Source organism: Diceros bicornis, chromosome 21 (genome assembly GCF_020826845.1).
Source record: "Diceros bicornis minor isolate mBicDic1 chromosome 21, mDicBic1.mat.cur, whole genome shotgun sequence".
NCBI classification, from domain to species: domain Eukaryota; kingdom Metazoa; phylum Chordata; class Mammalia; order Perissodactyla; family Rhinocerotidae; genus Diceros; species Diceros bicornis.
The window spans coordinates 32,253,001-32,269,947 of NC_080760.1; the positions used below are offsets into that span (position 1 = coordinate 32,253,001).

Below are 16,947 nucleotides of genomic sequence, written 5' to 3' on the forward strand. Positions count from 1 at the left end.
CAGTCCCTGTGGACCAGTCCTATATCTCCTTCCCTACGTGCATCCTATCTTCCCCTGCTCTTTCAGTTGCAGTAAATTCAGTCTTACACGTGGGAAGGTCATATGTCATAGTGGTTGTGGAGATGGTTTCTGTAGCCTATCTACCCTGGTTTACATCCCATTGACCCTACTCACACAACTCTGTGATCTTGGGCAGGTTACTTTAATTCCTCTATGCCTTTTTCCTCATTTTTTAAAATGGACATAATGGTAGTGTCTACTTCAAGGGTTTTTATGAAGATGAGTTAATTAATACATGTAAAGAGCTTAGATCTACACATGCACATAAGAAACGCTTAATAAATGTTAGCTATTATTAAAAGTGAATCCAAAATCAGAAAAAAAAAAAAACCCAGAAGATATGTGCAGTTTGATTATGTAAGCTAATAGATGAAAGCAGTATGGATCAAATTAAAACTAACGCAGAAAAAAAATTTACATTTAATTTCCAATTCAAATTAAAGTGTCTTCTGATATTCTGAAAATGCTTACTTCAAACTTTGGAATCACATGATGAGGAATTAAAGAGGTCTACGGTCTAATGATTCTCAGAAATAGACTCCACGAAGGAAATCAGAAAATGAAAGGGAACTACTCGCTTTCTCCAAACTTTCCTGGGGTTAGGGCACTACTTACGTATCTGCGTTTCAACAGTTGCATGTATGCTATAATTACAATGACCCAAGAAACAAAAAGTACTGAATGATCTGCTGACTTGCTATGGTTAGCAGAGCACGCCGTTTGAGGATGAGATTTTTATTAAGAGTTGAATAATGCTAAATTTGATTGGGTGCACTGGTAACCATGATTTCTTCTTCTAAACATTCTGCCTAGAGAGAAATACCAATATTCAAGCAAGTGATACACATTCTCTAATGAGAGCAAATAAACTGAAAATCAAAGAGGGACGGACATTCATCATGCTGACCCTCATGTAACAACGCCAAATGAGGATTTAACCACCAGGCAGGTAAAAGAATTAGTGAAGATGGTCAAACTACTCTGCACTACCAGGGTGGCTACATTATCCAGCTCGGCCATCTCCACTGATGGAAATAACTTGGTAAATGCCAGAACTTTGCTTTGCTTTACGGCCTTAGGGTGAGCACATGTTTTATTTTGCACACTTTACTTCTTGTTAAAGAGACACAGTCCTGAAAACAAGTGTGGGTGGATATTCCAGACATTCTGTACTCTATCGCCAGTCTGAAGGGATTAAAGTCTCATTCACCACTTTTTCTAAAGTGCAATTGTCCTCAACTCAGAAAAACAAAGAAACAGAACCTGCTAAGATCTACAACTTCCCTCCTACTAAAGATCAAAGGAAACTCCAAGGCAAAAAATAAATATTTGGAAGTAAAATTTAAGAAAAGTCAAAACAGACCAAAATGAGATTAATGTTCTCTGAATTTTTTTTTTTCCAGAATGAACTGTAACCCCCTGTTCAAATGAATGCACTGGCATATGTTAAAGATCTATAAAGCTCACAGAGTTAAATACAAATACAAAAAGATGACTTCCTACCTCTAAGATCTGTTCTTCCTGCTTTCAATGTGACATATTGTGCAACTGTGATAAAAATATTTACAAAACAGAAATGCAGTGCTCCTAGCTCAAACACAAGACAGTCACTGGTAAATTAACAGTGAGATTCTGTGACCCTTAGAATTTCACTAAGGGCGAAAATAAATTTAAATAGCTGGAATCTGGTAGCTACCTTCTTGGAGTCCTGAATAATGCAGAATAACAGGAAAGGTTTACTAATATGAAAAGGCAACATATACATCATGAGCATTTATAAACTTGGGATAGCTGAAACACTTTCCCGTGGGAAGCACAACTTGACAGGACTCTGACTTTTATAACCTGATCTGAGGGCTATGAGCTCCCCCATAAAGATGACGTAAACGCCCTAATGTACAGCACATTAAACCTAATGAAACAGCAAAGTCCGTATTTAACAACGCAGGCCTCCATTCAACAATGGTTTAAATATAAGCATAATAAAGCAGATTAAAAAGAAAGAAGCTGTAATTACTTTTGGAAGAACTCAATCTCTTGTCCTATCATTGGTCTATATGTGAACCTCGAAGCTGAATACAGATAGTAAAACTTACATGAAGGGCTCACCAATTATGCTACATTCATTATTTTTTAAAAATTTATGCATAACAATTGATAAAACATGCAGGGAAATTTCTTAAAAAATGAGAAACTAACATTCTGGTCCAGTTAATTAGCTCTAAGCTAGCCATTATATATTTTTTTATTCTTCTTGGTAAAGAATCCATATTTCTGATTTCAGGGCAGGGCATGCTACCTCAAGGTGTGTGGGGGATATGAATTCGACAGACTCAGCAAAGACTGTCCTGGTTTTATGACGGCCCTTCAAAGTGACCTCCACTATCCAGCTGGGGCTCTGTTCGCTATGTGGTACAAAGAAACATGGTTATTTGACACTATTTTTACAAATTTATAATTCTTCGACTTCATTATTGGTAACAAAATTTACACAGAAGTGGATATTGTCAGAATAAATATGTTTAAACTTCAATTTTTCCCCCAAATGTATGTCAAATAATCTGAACTTGGAACTGGGAATCTTAAAATTTGTTTAAATTATTTCCTTTTCCCAACTGTATATCTGATGTTTGCACTCAAGTCAGTTCATATTATTTAAAACCATCGATGTCAAACCAAAATATAGATCAAAGCACCACAGAGTTCTTAAGTCCTCTACTTCTGGCTTGTGTTCCTTTTTTCTTGGCCTAAAATGTCATAAATCTATCATTAACCACCAACTGTCCTGAATGTTAAAAAAAAAAAAGAAAAGCTGGTTTAATTGAAAAAGGTTAATGAATTGGTCATCTATTATTTCAATTAGCTTAAATTACAGATTTATATAAATAATTCCTGAAATTAAATGATTATTTGTGTGTAATATTCATATTTACCAACATCTTATCAGAATACACATAAGCCATTAACTTACTATAAATTTCTGACAAAATTGCATTAAAGAAATTCTGTAAGCAGCATCTTATCTCCCACAGCTTTTAGCCTCCACACAGTCGAAGTGCCAAGGAAAGAATCTTTCAAATGGCATTTCAGTAACACAAACATGTGTGGGCAAAAAGGGGAATTTCAGATGAGCTCTGATTCAGTTTATGCATATCGGGAAGTTGTTCAATATTTATTTCAGCACCAAAATATTAATAAGTTACTTATCTTCAGACATGTTTCTGCATCAACATCTGGGGGATGTACAAAGTATTCAAGATTAGCATTTGGCCTAAAAGTCTATTTAGTGTTCTTTTCCTAAATTGAACAAAGTTAACTCTCTTTAGACTTGTTTCTAAATCCAATTGTTTCTTTGAAATAATCACCTACTTTTTCCACAGATTGCTTTTTTCTATTTTTAGCCACATTATTTCTCTTTGAAAAAAATGGATCTTAACAAGATTATCTTCCTGCATGCTATTTCCTACCACTTTCTGTCTTCTTTACTGCGAGCTGCTGCAAGGATTTAGTAGACGGCAGAGTCTAGGATCAGCTGTTTTATTTCTAGTTCTATTAGTTCAAACTCAGATAGCTCACACATCTGTTTTATTTCTAAAATCACTGCCCAGGAAAAGTGTCCAGCTCATTCTACCCAAATATAAACTTCACTATAAATAACTAAGAACCTAACAAATAACTGTTTGGGGGAAATGAAAGTGTGTTTAAAAATCTGAATTCTTCCAAACTATAGGCCTTCGTAATCTTCGTTTTAGAGCCTTCCTGACAGCCCAGATCAGCTTCCCTCAGAAGTTGTCCCCGGAGTGAGCAAAGTGAAACTCCTGCCGGAAATCCAGGTATTAACATCATATTACTTGCTAATTATAAATCACATTTCACATACTGACATTATTCATTTCTAACCCTTTTATCTAAAACACGTATTTGCTTTCCAATCATAGTTTGACAGCAGAGTGTATCTGACATAAGACAGTGAAATGATCTTTAATAAGACAGCAGTTCAAAGCATGTAGCTTTCATGCATAATAACTACGCTGGCTTAATTTGCTGCTCCACAGAAATAATTCTATTTGTGGAAATTTACAAAGTCAGATGGAATTTTTAAGAGAGCTTTACAACGACGAATCTGGCTTTTTAAGAGTTCTTCTTCATATCTCCCTTAAAGTGATAAGATTGCCATTCTGACATTTTTATAGGATTTGGAAATTACTTTTCTGATTCTTCTTACAAGTATTGAAAAATATGTTCACTACCTGTTATTTATAACCCCCTTGCCTGCCTTTCTTAAATTGGTACTAGGTCAACAGACAGGTCTACAGCAAACGTGCTATAGCTATTGAGTTGATAAAAATGACTGATATTTTAAGGGATTTAGGAGGTCAAAGAAGTGTGATATGATTTCATTAGTTCTCTGGAACTTCTTCTAATCACTCCTAAAGAAGGTTAATATTAAACCTAATATGTTTTGAAATCCCCTGGCCTCACAATACAATAAAAATCTACAGACTGTAACAGAAACTAATACACTTTCTCAAGCTGACCATGAGTTTCAACTATGCTAAAATTGCCCAAATGAAATGAATACAATTCTTCAGAATCAGTTCTACATTTCATTCTATTTGAAATGGTAGGGGTTTTTTTTCACTTCACATATTCTGTAAACTAAACACAGAAAAGAAGATCAAAAACGTATGCCAGTTTTCATAAAAGTAGAAATGTAAATTACTACTAAATGCTTTCATAAATTATTACTATTTTCCTTAAATGCAGAAAGGAATGCTTTACTGGCCTGCACCAAGGTCATTCTGATGTCCCTAACACTTAACAATCACATTGACTTCTTTTTAATCAACGTAAAATTTTATTTCCGAATATTCACTTGCAATTATGTTGTATTTCAGGAGTATACCGCAACCGGCAGTATGACCCAAATCTAGCCCAATTTGACATCAGGCTGAGTATAAAATCAAACCCTAATCCAAGACAAAGGAAAGGCTCTCACTGAAGGAAAGACTATACCAAAAGCCTTATAATCCAAAACTAGAACAAAGCATGAATTACTATCATGTAGAACCATAAAGATGAGTGCCGTTTTTGGAAGACTGCGAAAACATCAAATAACCATGAAATACGTCCAGAAATATAAAGCCTAGCTAACTCCACGAAAAGACTTTTCCCAACCTAATCGCAAAATTGGGATTATTTTCCATGATGAGAGGCTAAAGACAACTCTGAATACACATTTGGATGAAACGGCTACAGAGTGGGTCCATCTCTTCTCTGGATCTAGCAGGCTACCCCTATGGTATTGGGAGCTCGATTTTAACACACATGTAAGAATTTACATTTCATTACTACTCACTTTTCAGTACAGAGATCACAATACAAAGCACAAACCTGTACATCATAGGTCCCATTTAGTAAAACAGGCCTTGAAGAATTGATGTCCTGCAGCACACCAGAAAGCACGGAACGGTTGACCTTCTGGAAGTCTTTGGAATGGCTGAACTGCACCATGTTATGAAGGGCCAAGATTTTGCTGTCCAGCTCAGCATCCTGCCTGGTGCGGTTATGCAGTCCTAAGTGATACTTTCGGAAGTGCTTAATCAGATCTGTGGGGTCGTTGCCATAGTAACCATATCCACAGATATTGCATTTAAAGTCCTGAAGCTCTGGAGACAGAGGTGCCGGGTCTGGGTTGTCATTTACCAGTAAGTCAGTTTTGGATTTATTTAGTCTTACACCCCCATCTGAAGGCACTTGTGGGTTTTTTGAGGCCACTGAAACTGGGCTTGAGCCTTGACAATTGGCTTGACCACTCTGCGCTTGCCCTGTTTCCTCCGTAGCCTTTGGTGACATCTTATGATCTTCCTTTGTCTCCAATGAGTCCCCTGATGGGGTGCAGGCCATATCTTGAGGGTCATCTGCCTCTGCTCTTTGAGGAGACTTCAAGGGCTCACAGACTCCCCCAGCAGCTGGAGATGAGAAAGCCAACATATTTCTATCTGTCACCTCATCATGTGGATAGGAGGGAAGATTTCCTCCCTTACTGGAGCTTTCATAATTGAAGCCAGCCTTCTCACTCAGGACTGAACTTTTTAAGTCCTTCTTACTGCCAGAAGATGGATCTTGGACATGCAAGCTATGTTCCTCCTTATTATTTAGTTCTGCAGCATCACTCTGATCCGTATTTTCTGACATCTGATCTGCAGAAAATTCTTTGTTCTTTCCAGATACCTTGCTTTCTGTACCTATAGGCTCCAGGGTCTGGCCCTCGCCTTCACTAGCAACGTTTCTCAGAGGGGGGTTCTTTTTCCGGACCATATCTGTAAAAATATAAAGAAAAGAAAGACACGGGGTTATTTGAAAGTTGCAGACATGTAATCTAATCTAAAACATTGTACTTATTCTAGTCAAGGCTTTTTAAGGTGCATAGTAAAAAACTTCCTCTAGGAAAAAAATCAGTTTTAAAAATAGCAAAAAATTGAGACTAAAGCAAACAATTTACGTTTAGAATTATTTTTGTCACAGAGTGACTCATTTATTATTTTAAAGTGGTTTTATGAATACCAAAGGATTAATTATTATTACTAACTCTATCCTATTAGTTATTCTTGCCTGCCAATTATACTTTTTGCTCAAGTTCTTTCTTTAGTTATAGTCAATGATATATATGCTTATATATTTGTATGTTATATATTATGTATAATATGTACACATGTTATGTTTATAGAATATATATACATGTTTATAGTATATCACGTTATTTATATATGTATATGTGTATATAAACAACATAAATTGGAACTCAATATTGTTACACGCTGTACAACCAAGATATAAATACAGTTTCAACCAAAATATCCTCATAGCCAAAACATAAAAACAGAATGTTATAAACAAAATGAAAACTGCCCCATTACTTTCAGGAATGGAGGATAACAAATGTTTCATCTCTGCCCTACCAATAAATTTCTTTAAGCCCCATTTAGGGGCTTGCCTGAAAGTTAGGAGGAGGACCTGGTACACATCATAGTGACCCGGTTGGGTTCACCAGACTCTATCCAGCATGATGGGGAACCTAACTAAGCCCCGGTGTTCTCTGCACAGCCCAGTGGAAACAGTACCAATTCCATCATGAAGAGCACGCTGGAAGTTGACTAAAATAAATATTAAATTAAACCATATGACACTGTCATTTTGTAGCTCAAAATGGCAAAATATTAGCAGTTTCCTATGGTTCCCCTTCACATGCTAACTCAACTGTGCCTTTCAAGTTAGTGGCATCAGTGACTAGAGTCAAAATAAGAATGCTGTGACAGGGGCCGGCCCGGTGGCATAGCGGTTAAGTTCCTGTGCTCCGCTTCGGCAGCCTGGGGTTCGCAGATTCGGATCCCGGGTGCTGACCTATACACCGCTTATCAAGCCATGCTGTGGCGCGTCCCATATAAAGTAAAGGAAGATGGGCAAGGATGTTAGCCCAGGGCCAATCTTCGTCAGCAAAAAGAGGAGGATTGGCAACAGATGTTAGCTCAGGGCTGAACTTCCTCACAAAAAAAGAAAATACAGAAAAAAAAAAAAAAAAGAATGCTGTGACAAATTCCTCTGCTGGAGTCTAATGAATCAGAACTCTAAGGGTATAATGAGATAAGAAGCAAGTTGTGTCGTGTCAATAAAAGAATGCAGTAACAAAGGCCAGTCGAGAAGTGAGGTTCATGGCCTGTGTTCCTTAATCCCCTAGCTGAAAAACTGTGAGTGCTGTGTGAGTTGTAACCTCAAAGGTCTCTTGGAAAAATTCACCTGTAACTGACTAACAAAACAAGCCTTCTTTACTAGCCAACGCTGCCACAGGGACACATTTGACAGAGCTAGTTACACCATGATTATCCAAAATGTCCTGAGACAATCCAAATGAATAACACGTTTTAGTCGTTTTCATCCATAATTTCTCACTGTGGCTGAGGAGCCACACTGGCACTGGATATGTGGGTGTACCCTGGCTTCTGTAAAGCCGGTCAGGCAAAATTTTTACAATGTGAATCACTGAACCAAAATAACGCACTAGTTAGAATATAAGGAATTGTTTACAAGGTGAAAATTCACTTTATTGAATAATGTCAAAAACAGTATAACTGTAATTAAGAAAGTACACTGTTCTTCTTATATACCAATAATGTTAGTCATCAAATATCCATAGAATCTCCCTCTTGGAACAACAACAAGGACAAAACCACGTATAGGATGAAGGATTGAAGTTTCAAGCGAAACTGATTGTCATGAGGCAATGTAAACCTGCCTGGCCTTGGGGGGTTGAGGGGAGGAGGGAATGTGGTCTTCACCTGGGTGGCATTACCATTGGGCCCTGAAATTAACTAAACGCAGTGACCGCTGTTAAAAAACGGAACACTGGTTAACTAATTTATTTTTTAACGGTTGCCTGTTAATGTCTCATTTGTTGAGGCAGACGTTTTAGGAGACCTCTATTCATGTCAAAACTTGGCAAGTTGTACACATGGAAGATGGAGGGCAATTTTAGTGGTAGTTAACAAAGGGAAAACTAAAACGGAAAGGAAAAAAAGAACAACAGGGAAGCTTAAGAAATCAGTTATCATTTAAAATATAAGCATTTGAGTAAAAAATATACTGTTTTAACTTGGCCTATGGAGAAGGGCATTCTAGTCTATAGAGTATCAGCCATTCCTACATATAAAAATGAGATGATCTGGTACAGACTGGGCCTCCAGAATGTCCTGTTTGTTATTTTATTCCATCACACATAATGTCTTTCGTAACTATGGCAATATAATCTTTCCTTGGATAAATACTGAATAACCATATCATTTGTATTTTAACATGTTCTCCTAATGTATATAAAATTTAACAATGACATACCAAAATGAAATAAATAAGGTTACACAGAAAAGATAAAAATCTATATGAAAGGCAGGATTCGTGAAGAAATGAGGATGAAATAATCCAATTTATTAAGATTATCCTTCCACCAAAATGAAGAGAAAATGGTTCTGCCCATATATTAATGTCAAAGTGATTAGAAAAACAGCCACATTTTACATAGCAAGAGAACAAAGATAAAATACTTAAAAGTGAAGAGATATAAACACGTTAATATTGAAAAAATTATTTTTCAGAACACAAAACATTGGATCTTGCTGATTTATCATTATCATGAAAAGTAATGGGTCACAGTTTAAAAACTACTCAACCAACATCTACAGTGACTGAGAGAAAATATGATTTAATTAAATCATCCTTTCAAATTTCAGTTCCTTCTTCCACTGAAGAATAGACCTTTAGAACCCACACAACTCACTGACTCCTTAGGCTGAATAGAGCCCTTAATAATAATATACATCGCAAAGAATGTTTTTAATGCTAAAACTTCAAAGAAGTATCAGAAAGGTCATTTGGGTTTTATTTTTTGTTGTAGGGAGAAGGGGCATGTTCTTTTTAGTTGCTTTTTTAAAAAAAATATTGTGGTTAATTTAGTTGACTATACTTTGAAGTAGTTATAGAAAAAATAATTTTTTACTGGAATTATAACACCCTAATTTTTCAGAATGACATATTATGTAAATATAAGCACATTTGCAATACTTCTAAGTGGAAGAAACTCCCCTAACAAGTCATAAGTTAGATACCATAAGACTATAGCCACCCTCAAGTTATTATCTTTAAGACAAATAACAGATTGCACGATGTTTTACTGTGTGCCAAGAACTTTTCCAGTTAACATTTTCACTTGAAAAAATAGATCACATACTTGTAAAATCATACCCAGCATTGACTTCATAAGGCATGTGGCTTTAGAGTGCTTTTTACAATTATTAATTCTATTAGTCAACTAGCAGGAGGCTAATGCAATTGTCTTAGAAGACGCTCGGAAGACACAGAAGACATTTTGAGAGCTGATCTGTACATCTGTAAAACAAAACAAAAAAAAAATATTTTCCTTCCTAAATGATGTAAACATACTTTAACATATCACACCTAAAACATATGAATATGCCAGCACCGTCAGCTGCTTGAAAGATACCTGATAAAGGCATGAGCAAACCTCAAGCAAGATCTTCTCCCTCCTTTGGGTTTTAATAAAGCAGCAGGAAGAGGAACATCATATAACAGATTATAGAAATCATTTCCACACCAGACTCTGATGTTGATGAAATTATTTAGCCTCTAAAACCCCCTGAACCTAAGGACCATAATACTTACCTTCATTAGGGTGAGAATAACAGATCTTAATTAGTAAACAGGGAGGGGACATGCTTCTGGGAAAGATACAAAATGGACTTGCTGATATTGCACAGTCATAGCTGAAGACAAGTGGTACCCATGGCCAGGCTCTTCTAGACTCATAGTACCAGTGTATACACGTGGCTGAGAAAAGAACTATTTCAATGCCATCAGTGGCTCTGCATCGGATCCACATAAGCCTTACCAAGAGTTACAGAAACATTAAGCACTATGACACGTTATCTTTTTAGCTATTTTTAATATTCTTTTTTTCACTTAATGAGATTGTAGAACTGTGATTGAACCAGCTTTAAACCATCATTTTTTATTATTTGAATGAAATCATTGAGGCAGATATTGCATTAACGGTCATAATAAAACACATGTACTATAAATATACAGAAAGATGTACTATATACATATAAATCTATATATATATATAAATCACATCAATGAGCCTTAGTCATCATAAAATAGAGTTTTGGCAACTCTATTTTAAACTTTTTCATTCTACTATATAGCAATATCCCTCATACTGACTACCAAAAATGTTCAAAATGCCAGTTACAGTAGGTCTACTATAAACAACCATTTAGCCATGGGGCTAAAAGTGAACTGGACGAAGAGGCGTTGAAGAATCTAAATGAGATTAACAAGGCTCAAAATTGCTTAATCGCTAAATTCAGTCCTCTATTTAATTGTGAGATAAAAAACTGACCCGGGGGCTTGTTGGGGGGGGGGGTGGAATAGTGAGCATGCCCATACTTACATCATTCTCCACCTATACACACACATGATGCTCCTTTAAAGGCGGATATAACGTGAATGCATATTATGTGCCAAGATATTTAAGCAGCTTAAAAATATATTTAGCTTCCTAAAAATGCTCTATTTGTATTAATTTTCATTACTCAGATGTAAGACATTCCATTTGCAAAAGCTAAATTTCTATTTTTAATTATTTCCTTCTAAATTAAAACTTAAATCTAAAAGCTTTCTTTGCATTTCTAGTAAAAGGGTTTATGTTACAGTATCATTTAGACAGGTTTATGCAATGGAAATAATCAGCATTAGAGCTTAAAATATAATTCTAGTAAGTACTTTATCTCACTGATTAAAATGCTTAAATATATAAGAAAAAAATCCTTCTTGTGTAGGAAACTGTGACTCATGTTCTCAGGATGGCACCTTCACAGCAAAGAAATCTGAATTTTCTATTATTACCTAGATATTCAGAATTAAACATTAATAATTTAGTTTTATTTCATATATATGTGTTATAAATATATATAAATACACACACATTTATGAAATACACTTGCTCCAAATAACCTTGCAATAGATAATCAAAAGAACTATTCAACCAAAGAAATCAACTACCACGGTTATTTAAAAGGGGAGCTGAGATCACACATCCATCCAACACAGATGAGAACTAGGATTTATTTCCATTAGAGAAGAAACTCCTCGAAGATAAGGGATGTAAATTCTATGTTCTCGGTAGCATCTTGACACTAAACAAAGAATCAAAACCTAAGGAGGAAGAATGGTACAGCAACCACGTGTCCAGTTTCTGAATCTGATTCGAATCACCTACTGATGTAATCAAGGGCAAGCCCCTTCACTTCTCTGAGGCTCTGTTCTTATCTGTACAAAATGAGGGAATTACAATAAATTATTTCTAAACTGCCCCCTGCCTCTAAGACTACATAATGGTTCTGGTTAATGGCTTAAGTACTTTAGCTTTACCTTAGAAAATCTTTATCTAATTTCCTTGAAAGACCATAAAATATTAAACCATCAACAACTAAGGGTGACATAAATACCACTAATGCCTACCATTCACTCAGTTACTTATTTCCTCCAACATTAAGGAAAATAAATGTTTTTTTAGTTTACATCCAGCATCAGCTACATGCCGAATGTATCTAGCAAGATAACTTTATTACTGGTCATTAATTTAAGAGAAAGGAAGATATTTTTAAAAAGCAAAGAAAAAGATTATAAGGAACCCCTCTTTCTCAAAGAAAATAAAACTTTTGAGTATCTTTCCAAATATAATTTCAACTTCCAATTGATAAATCCTTTTCTCTTTCTCTCTACACACACACACACACACACACACACACACACACACACACACACACACACACCCCTTTATATATATAAAACCTGAACAAGACTAAAAAGTTAGGGGAGCAAGATTAGTGTAACTTGGAGGTGTAACTTGACCTCAGTCTCCAATTCTGCCGAGTATGATTTTTATTAAAAGTAGCAGTTGTTATCATCATAATATATCATACCAGATGACATTTTCTTATTGTTTTTCCAGATAATAAAACTTTCAAGCGTCTGCAATCAAAGCTTAACACAAAAAGAAAAGACATAATAGTCTTCTCCTTAATATATGCTTTTCCCATGCTTGGTTGTATCAACAGCCTATGAGTACTGAGTTATTAATTACTCATTTCATGTAGCTTTTATAAAAAAATTAAAAAGAAAAAAACTAGCAAATTGTTTCTTTTGATCAAAAGTCCCCCACAAAGAATTTAAAGAATTAAACAAGTGATAGCAGAGTAAAAGGAAGGTCAAGTCTTGGGGCCATGGCAAACTAGATAGCTTCCATATGAACAACATATAAAGTTCAGTTTGTAAAGAACATATGTGTTTGCTCATTGGTTTAGGAAAAAAAAAAAAAACACTTGAATCCTGTCTACTCCATATATACAGATCAAAATCAGATTGCTTAAGTGAACTATAAAATGCAAGAGAACACTGTTTATCCAATTCACAAACCCAAGAATTGCTGAAACAGTCTGAATGTCTTTTATTTCTTCAGATTCCAGGGCAAGACTTCAACGGCAGATCGCTTTTTTTTGTAAACTGCTCCAAACTTCATAAACCCAATGTCAGATCCTGTTCTTTGCCATCCATGTCCATTTAATTTGCTCTCTCTGAATTGATTGTCCCTGAATCTTTAAAGGTATTTTTGGACATCTTAAATCCTGTTGAGATTTAAATGTCATCACCTTCAAACAACTCCCATCAAATAAATCTCTTATTAATTCACATCAAATTAATCCAAAATGATCCCTTCTATTAACATATGCTTCAGAGCACAAAGTCCATGAATAGTCACCTGGACACTAGAACTAACCCGAGCCTCTCTGAGATAAAATGCACGCTATTTACATATCCTATTTCAAAGAGTTTTGATGCTGGCCCAAACACATTTTATTAGCTTTTATTTCATCATGTGATGCTCTCTATATTTTAAATATCTCATTTCAAATGTACTAGTCTAGGTAAAAGGAGATAGTCTGTTAAGCAAGTAATAATGTCATATTTGCCAAAATGAGTCTCTATCTAATACCCATATACATCTTGGAGAAAGAATTTCATTAACTATTTTACCTTTATAAGAACATTACAACTTTTTTTTTTTGCTTTTAAAGACTTTATGCTAGAAGTCTAATTGAAACTGTAGAATATAATCTGGAAAAAACGAAGCATGCGCCTATGTCACTACACAGGGTAACTAAAATAGAGCAAATATACGTCATGGATTATCAAAAGGAAAGGGGAACTAATTATTTTTCCTTTCATAACAGGTGAGAGGCAAATGTATTAAAAACTCTGATTTGAATAAGATCACAATTTCACTAAGCAAATTAAGAAACATTACCATTCATTTCCCCACATGTCATTTTTCCTTTTGTTTTCCTCTCAAAGAAAAAAAAAAACAATTAAAATAATCTACAGTGACAACTGTTGATTCAAACAGGCCAATCTGACTTTGCATGTGTACATGGGTAAGGCTCAACCTCATCCCTCCTTCTTTGTCAAACATAGACTATTTCAACTGGTCCATGGGCAAAGAGCGAAACACAGCACTTAAGTTCAGAAAGAAGAGCTTATGGAAAAATATAAATGCATCTCTTTATCTCGATGGTTACGATGTGAATTGATATTTTATTCGTATGTCAATTAGATTTCCTTTGATAACAAAAATAATGAGTATTGTGCTTTGTAGGAATGCCTTTGACTTTCTTCCCAACATTTGCCGAAAAATATCTTTGTATATTAAAGGTAGCTTAATTTTAATCTATCAGTGTTGCTCTGTCTGTTTTCCAATTTGTTATTCAATAGAAAAGAAAACCTCAATTATTAACTCAGTCCAGCAATATAACTGGCTAACATCGGTCACAGTTCTCGTTCTCCCATAAGAAATCTGTGTCAATGACTGTAAATTCACTTTGTAAATTAAGGCGAATATAGAGTATAGTGAATCTAACGGAAGCCTACCACGAAGATTCGATAAGAATGCTCACTGTCTTCAAAGCACTGGTAAGCTGAGTGTATTAGGCAAGGTTTTGGTTAATTGTTTTTAAGAGTTCCAAACTAGACACAAGATCAAAACAAATGTTGTGAAGGCATATCAAGAGCTTACACTGGTAAGATACACATATATTTTAACACATATATGTGTGTGTTAACTATAATTATTTAACATATATAATATTTATGTTATATATAATATATATATAATATTTATATATTACATATAACATATATGTGTGTTAAATATATATATGTTAAATAGCCAAAGGGAAGGGAAGTAAGTTTGCACTATCATATGCAACAGTTCTTGCTCATGAATCCGCTAAGTAACTTGCAAACCACTGTGCTCATCTCTAAGGTACCACAAGAAGCAGCTTAAAAGGCCTCACCCATCTGAGGACCAATAGTCCAACGTGCAAACCACAAGAGTGTCCAACAGGTAAGGCACAAATATCACGAGGAATCAGCAAATGCACACACACAATGAAAGAATTAGAAATAAATTCAGAGTGTCACTATATATATAAGTTCCAAGGGCCAGGGATCTTTGTTCTGTACGTATTTTTAAAAGTCCATTTAAAGTAATAAATAGTACTGATGGATATCTTTCACAGTGTGTAATGAATACACACACACGACACGAACTCTTTCGCTAAGTATATTGACATTTTCCAAAGAAAACGGATCATTTTTTAAATGGAAAGCATTTTAAAATTGGAAAGCAAGTTTTGATAACAGAATAAGCTAAACCACTTTTTCCTGACTCCTAGGATGAGAAAAGTTTTACGTAGGGAAAAAAAAAAACAAAGTACACACACAATCCTTTCATAATTTGGGTAGGTAACAGGCTTAGAAATCTTCAGCTGTAAGAACTTTTTTTGAATCAACTGTTATCTCAGGACATTCTGCCTATGCTCACCTCGAGTTTAGCTAGGCTCTGTCTGGGATTTTACTAGAGTAATTGTTTAGGTACAGATGACAAGAAATGCAAGAATTTTCTCTGCATTCTTCTCATGATATTAGCTTCAAAAAAAGAAATGTGAAGAGGTTACTTGGTCAAATTAAGTATAGTGGAAACTGTATACTTTATATCCCCTCTTCAGAGATCCACAATGCACATTAGCGATTACAGCTCTGTAAGTCCTAGGGGTCATAGCGTGGAGAGTCTGTTCAAGTTGGATTGGAATTTCCCAATCTCATCTGGCTTTATGTCACATAATGCCTCTTACCAACAAAACTAATGTTCCACTGAACACAGTGGGAGATGCTGCTCTCAACAGTAATTTTCAAGGAAGAAAATTACTGATTTTAAAGAATACGTAACATTTTTAAACAAAACAGCATTCCTTCATTAACTTGGCAAGAAAACTATGATACTTTGATCTGAAGTGGACCATTCTGAAGGGTTTGTTTTTGTTTTTGTTTTATTTCTAGCACGGTTATCAACATTAAAAGAAGATCATGATCCATTATCATGAAAGATTTAGAATCAGTATTTTAAAACAATGTGTAATGGCAGAGGATCACAGCCATGGTAGAAAATTGAGTGAAAAAAGGCAGGAGATAAACATCTATGTACAATATGATCTCAGATGTCCAGAATACACATGCATAAACATATATGGGTACAAGCCCAATTTTATCTCTGAGCTAAATAGTTTATACAGATATCATTGCAAAAAGAAGCCCTAATTTTTTTCAATTATTGTTTCTAATGCTGTCCACCACAGTTAATCAATTTAAAACACTACCACCTTGTATACTAAATTTGTCTCCTTCTTTCATAATAACTTAAATTTTATCAGATTAAAATTAAGTCAGGAAGCAAAATAAGGCAAAGAGTTTAATGAAATATCGTATACGGAAAGAGGTGCAAGATCGACCCAGGATTGCACTGAGCGACCTACAGTTCATATAATTACCATCAGAATATGTCTAGCCCACATGCTCCTCTCTAGTTATTAATAAATCCCAATGCTCTCAACTCTACTCAGTCTCCGACTCCAGATTCACCCATACCGTTAACAAAGGATAGAAAACCAACGCCTAGACCACAGTCAGGAAACATGTGTCCAGTGTGGACCCAGTCTAGGATTGCATCCTTTTGTAGTATAGCTTAATGTCAGTCCGGCTCATGTTTCTGGGTGATGCAGAAGAAGAGAAATTACGTGTAAAGAGAGCAGCCTCCCATCTCACCCTTGCAAATCTCAGGCTCTAGCTTTATGGGCTGTTGGATTTTGTTTTATTATTATTGCATTCTCCCTTCCCCCAAAGACTAAACCAAAGATTAAAAAT

The 16,947-nt window shown here is 35.3% G+C and overlaps 1 protein-coding gene across 5 annotated transcripts in view; it reads right to left on the minus strand.

Moving 5' to 3' along the window:
- The window catches only part of TRPS1 (transcriptional repressor GATA binding 1), a 249,904-nt gene that overhangs the window by 196,346 nt on the left and 36,611 nt on the right, over nt 1-16,947 (minus strand). For 2 of the 5 annotated variants that reach the window (XM_058564815.1, XM_058564814.1), the window contains exons 2-3: nt 9,839-9,996; nt 5,455-6,383 (exon numbers count right to left, since the gene is read on the minus strand). In XM_058564815.1, the coding sequence (XP_058420798.1) occupies nt 5,455-6,383; nt 9,839-9,875 (966 nt within the window). In that variant the 5' untranslated portion in view covers nt 9,876-9,996. The remainder of the gene's footprint in view (nt 1-5,454; nt 6,384-9,838; nt 9,997-16,947) is intronic. The other 3 variants (XM_058564818.1, XM_058564817.1, XM_058564816.1) reach the window with 2 other exon arrangements.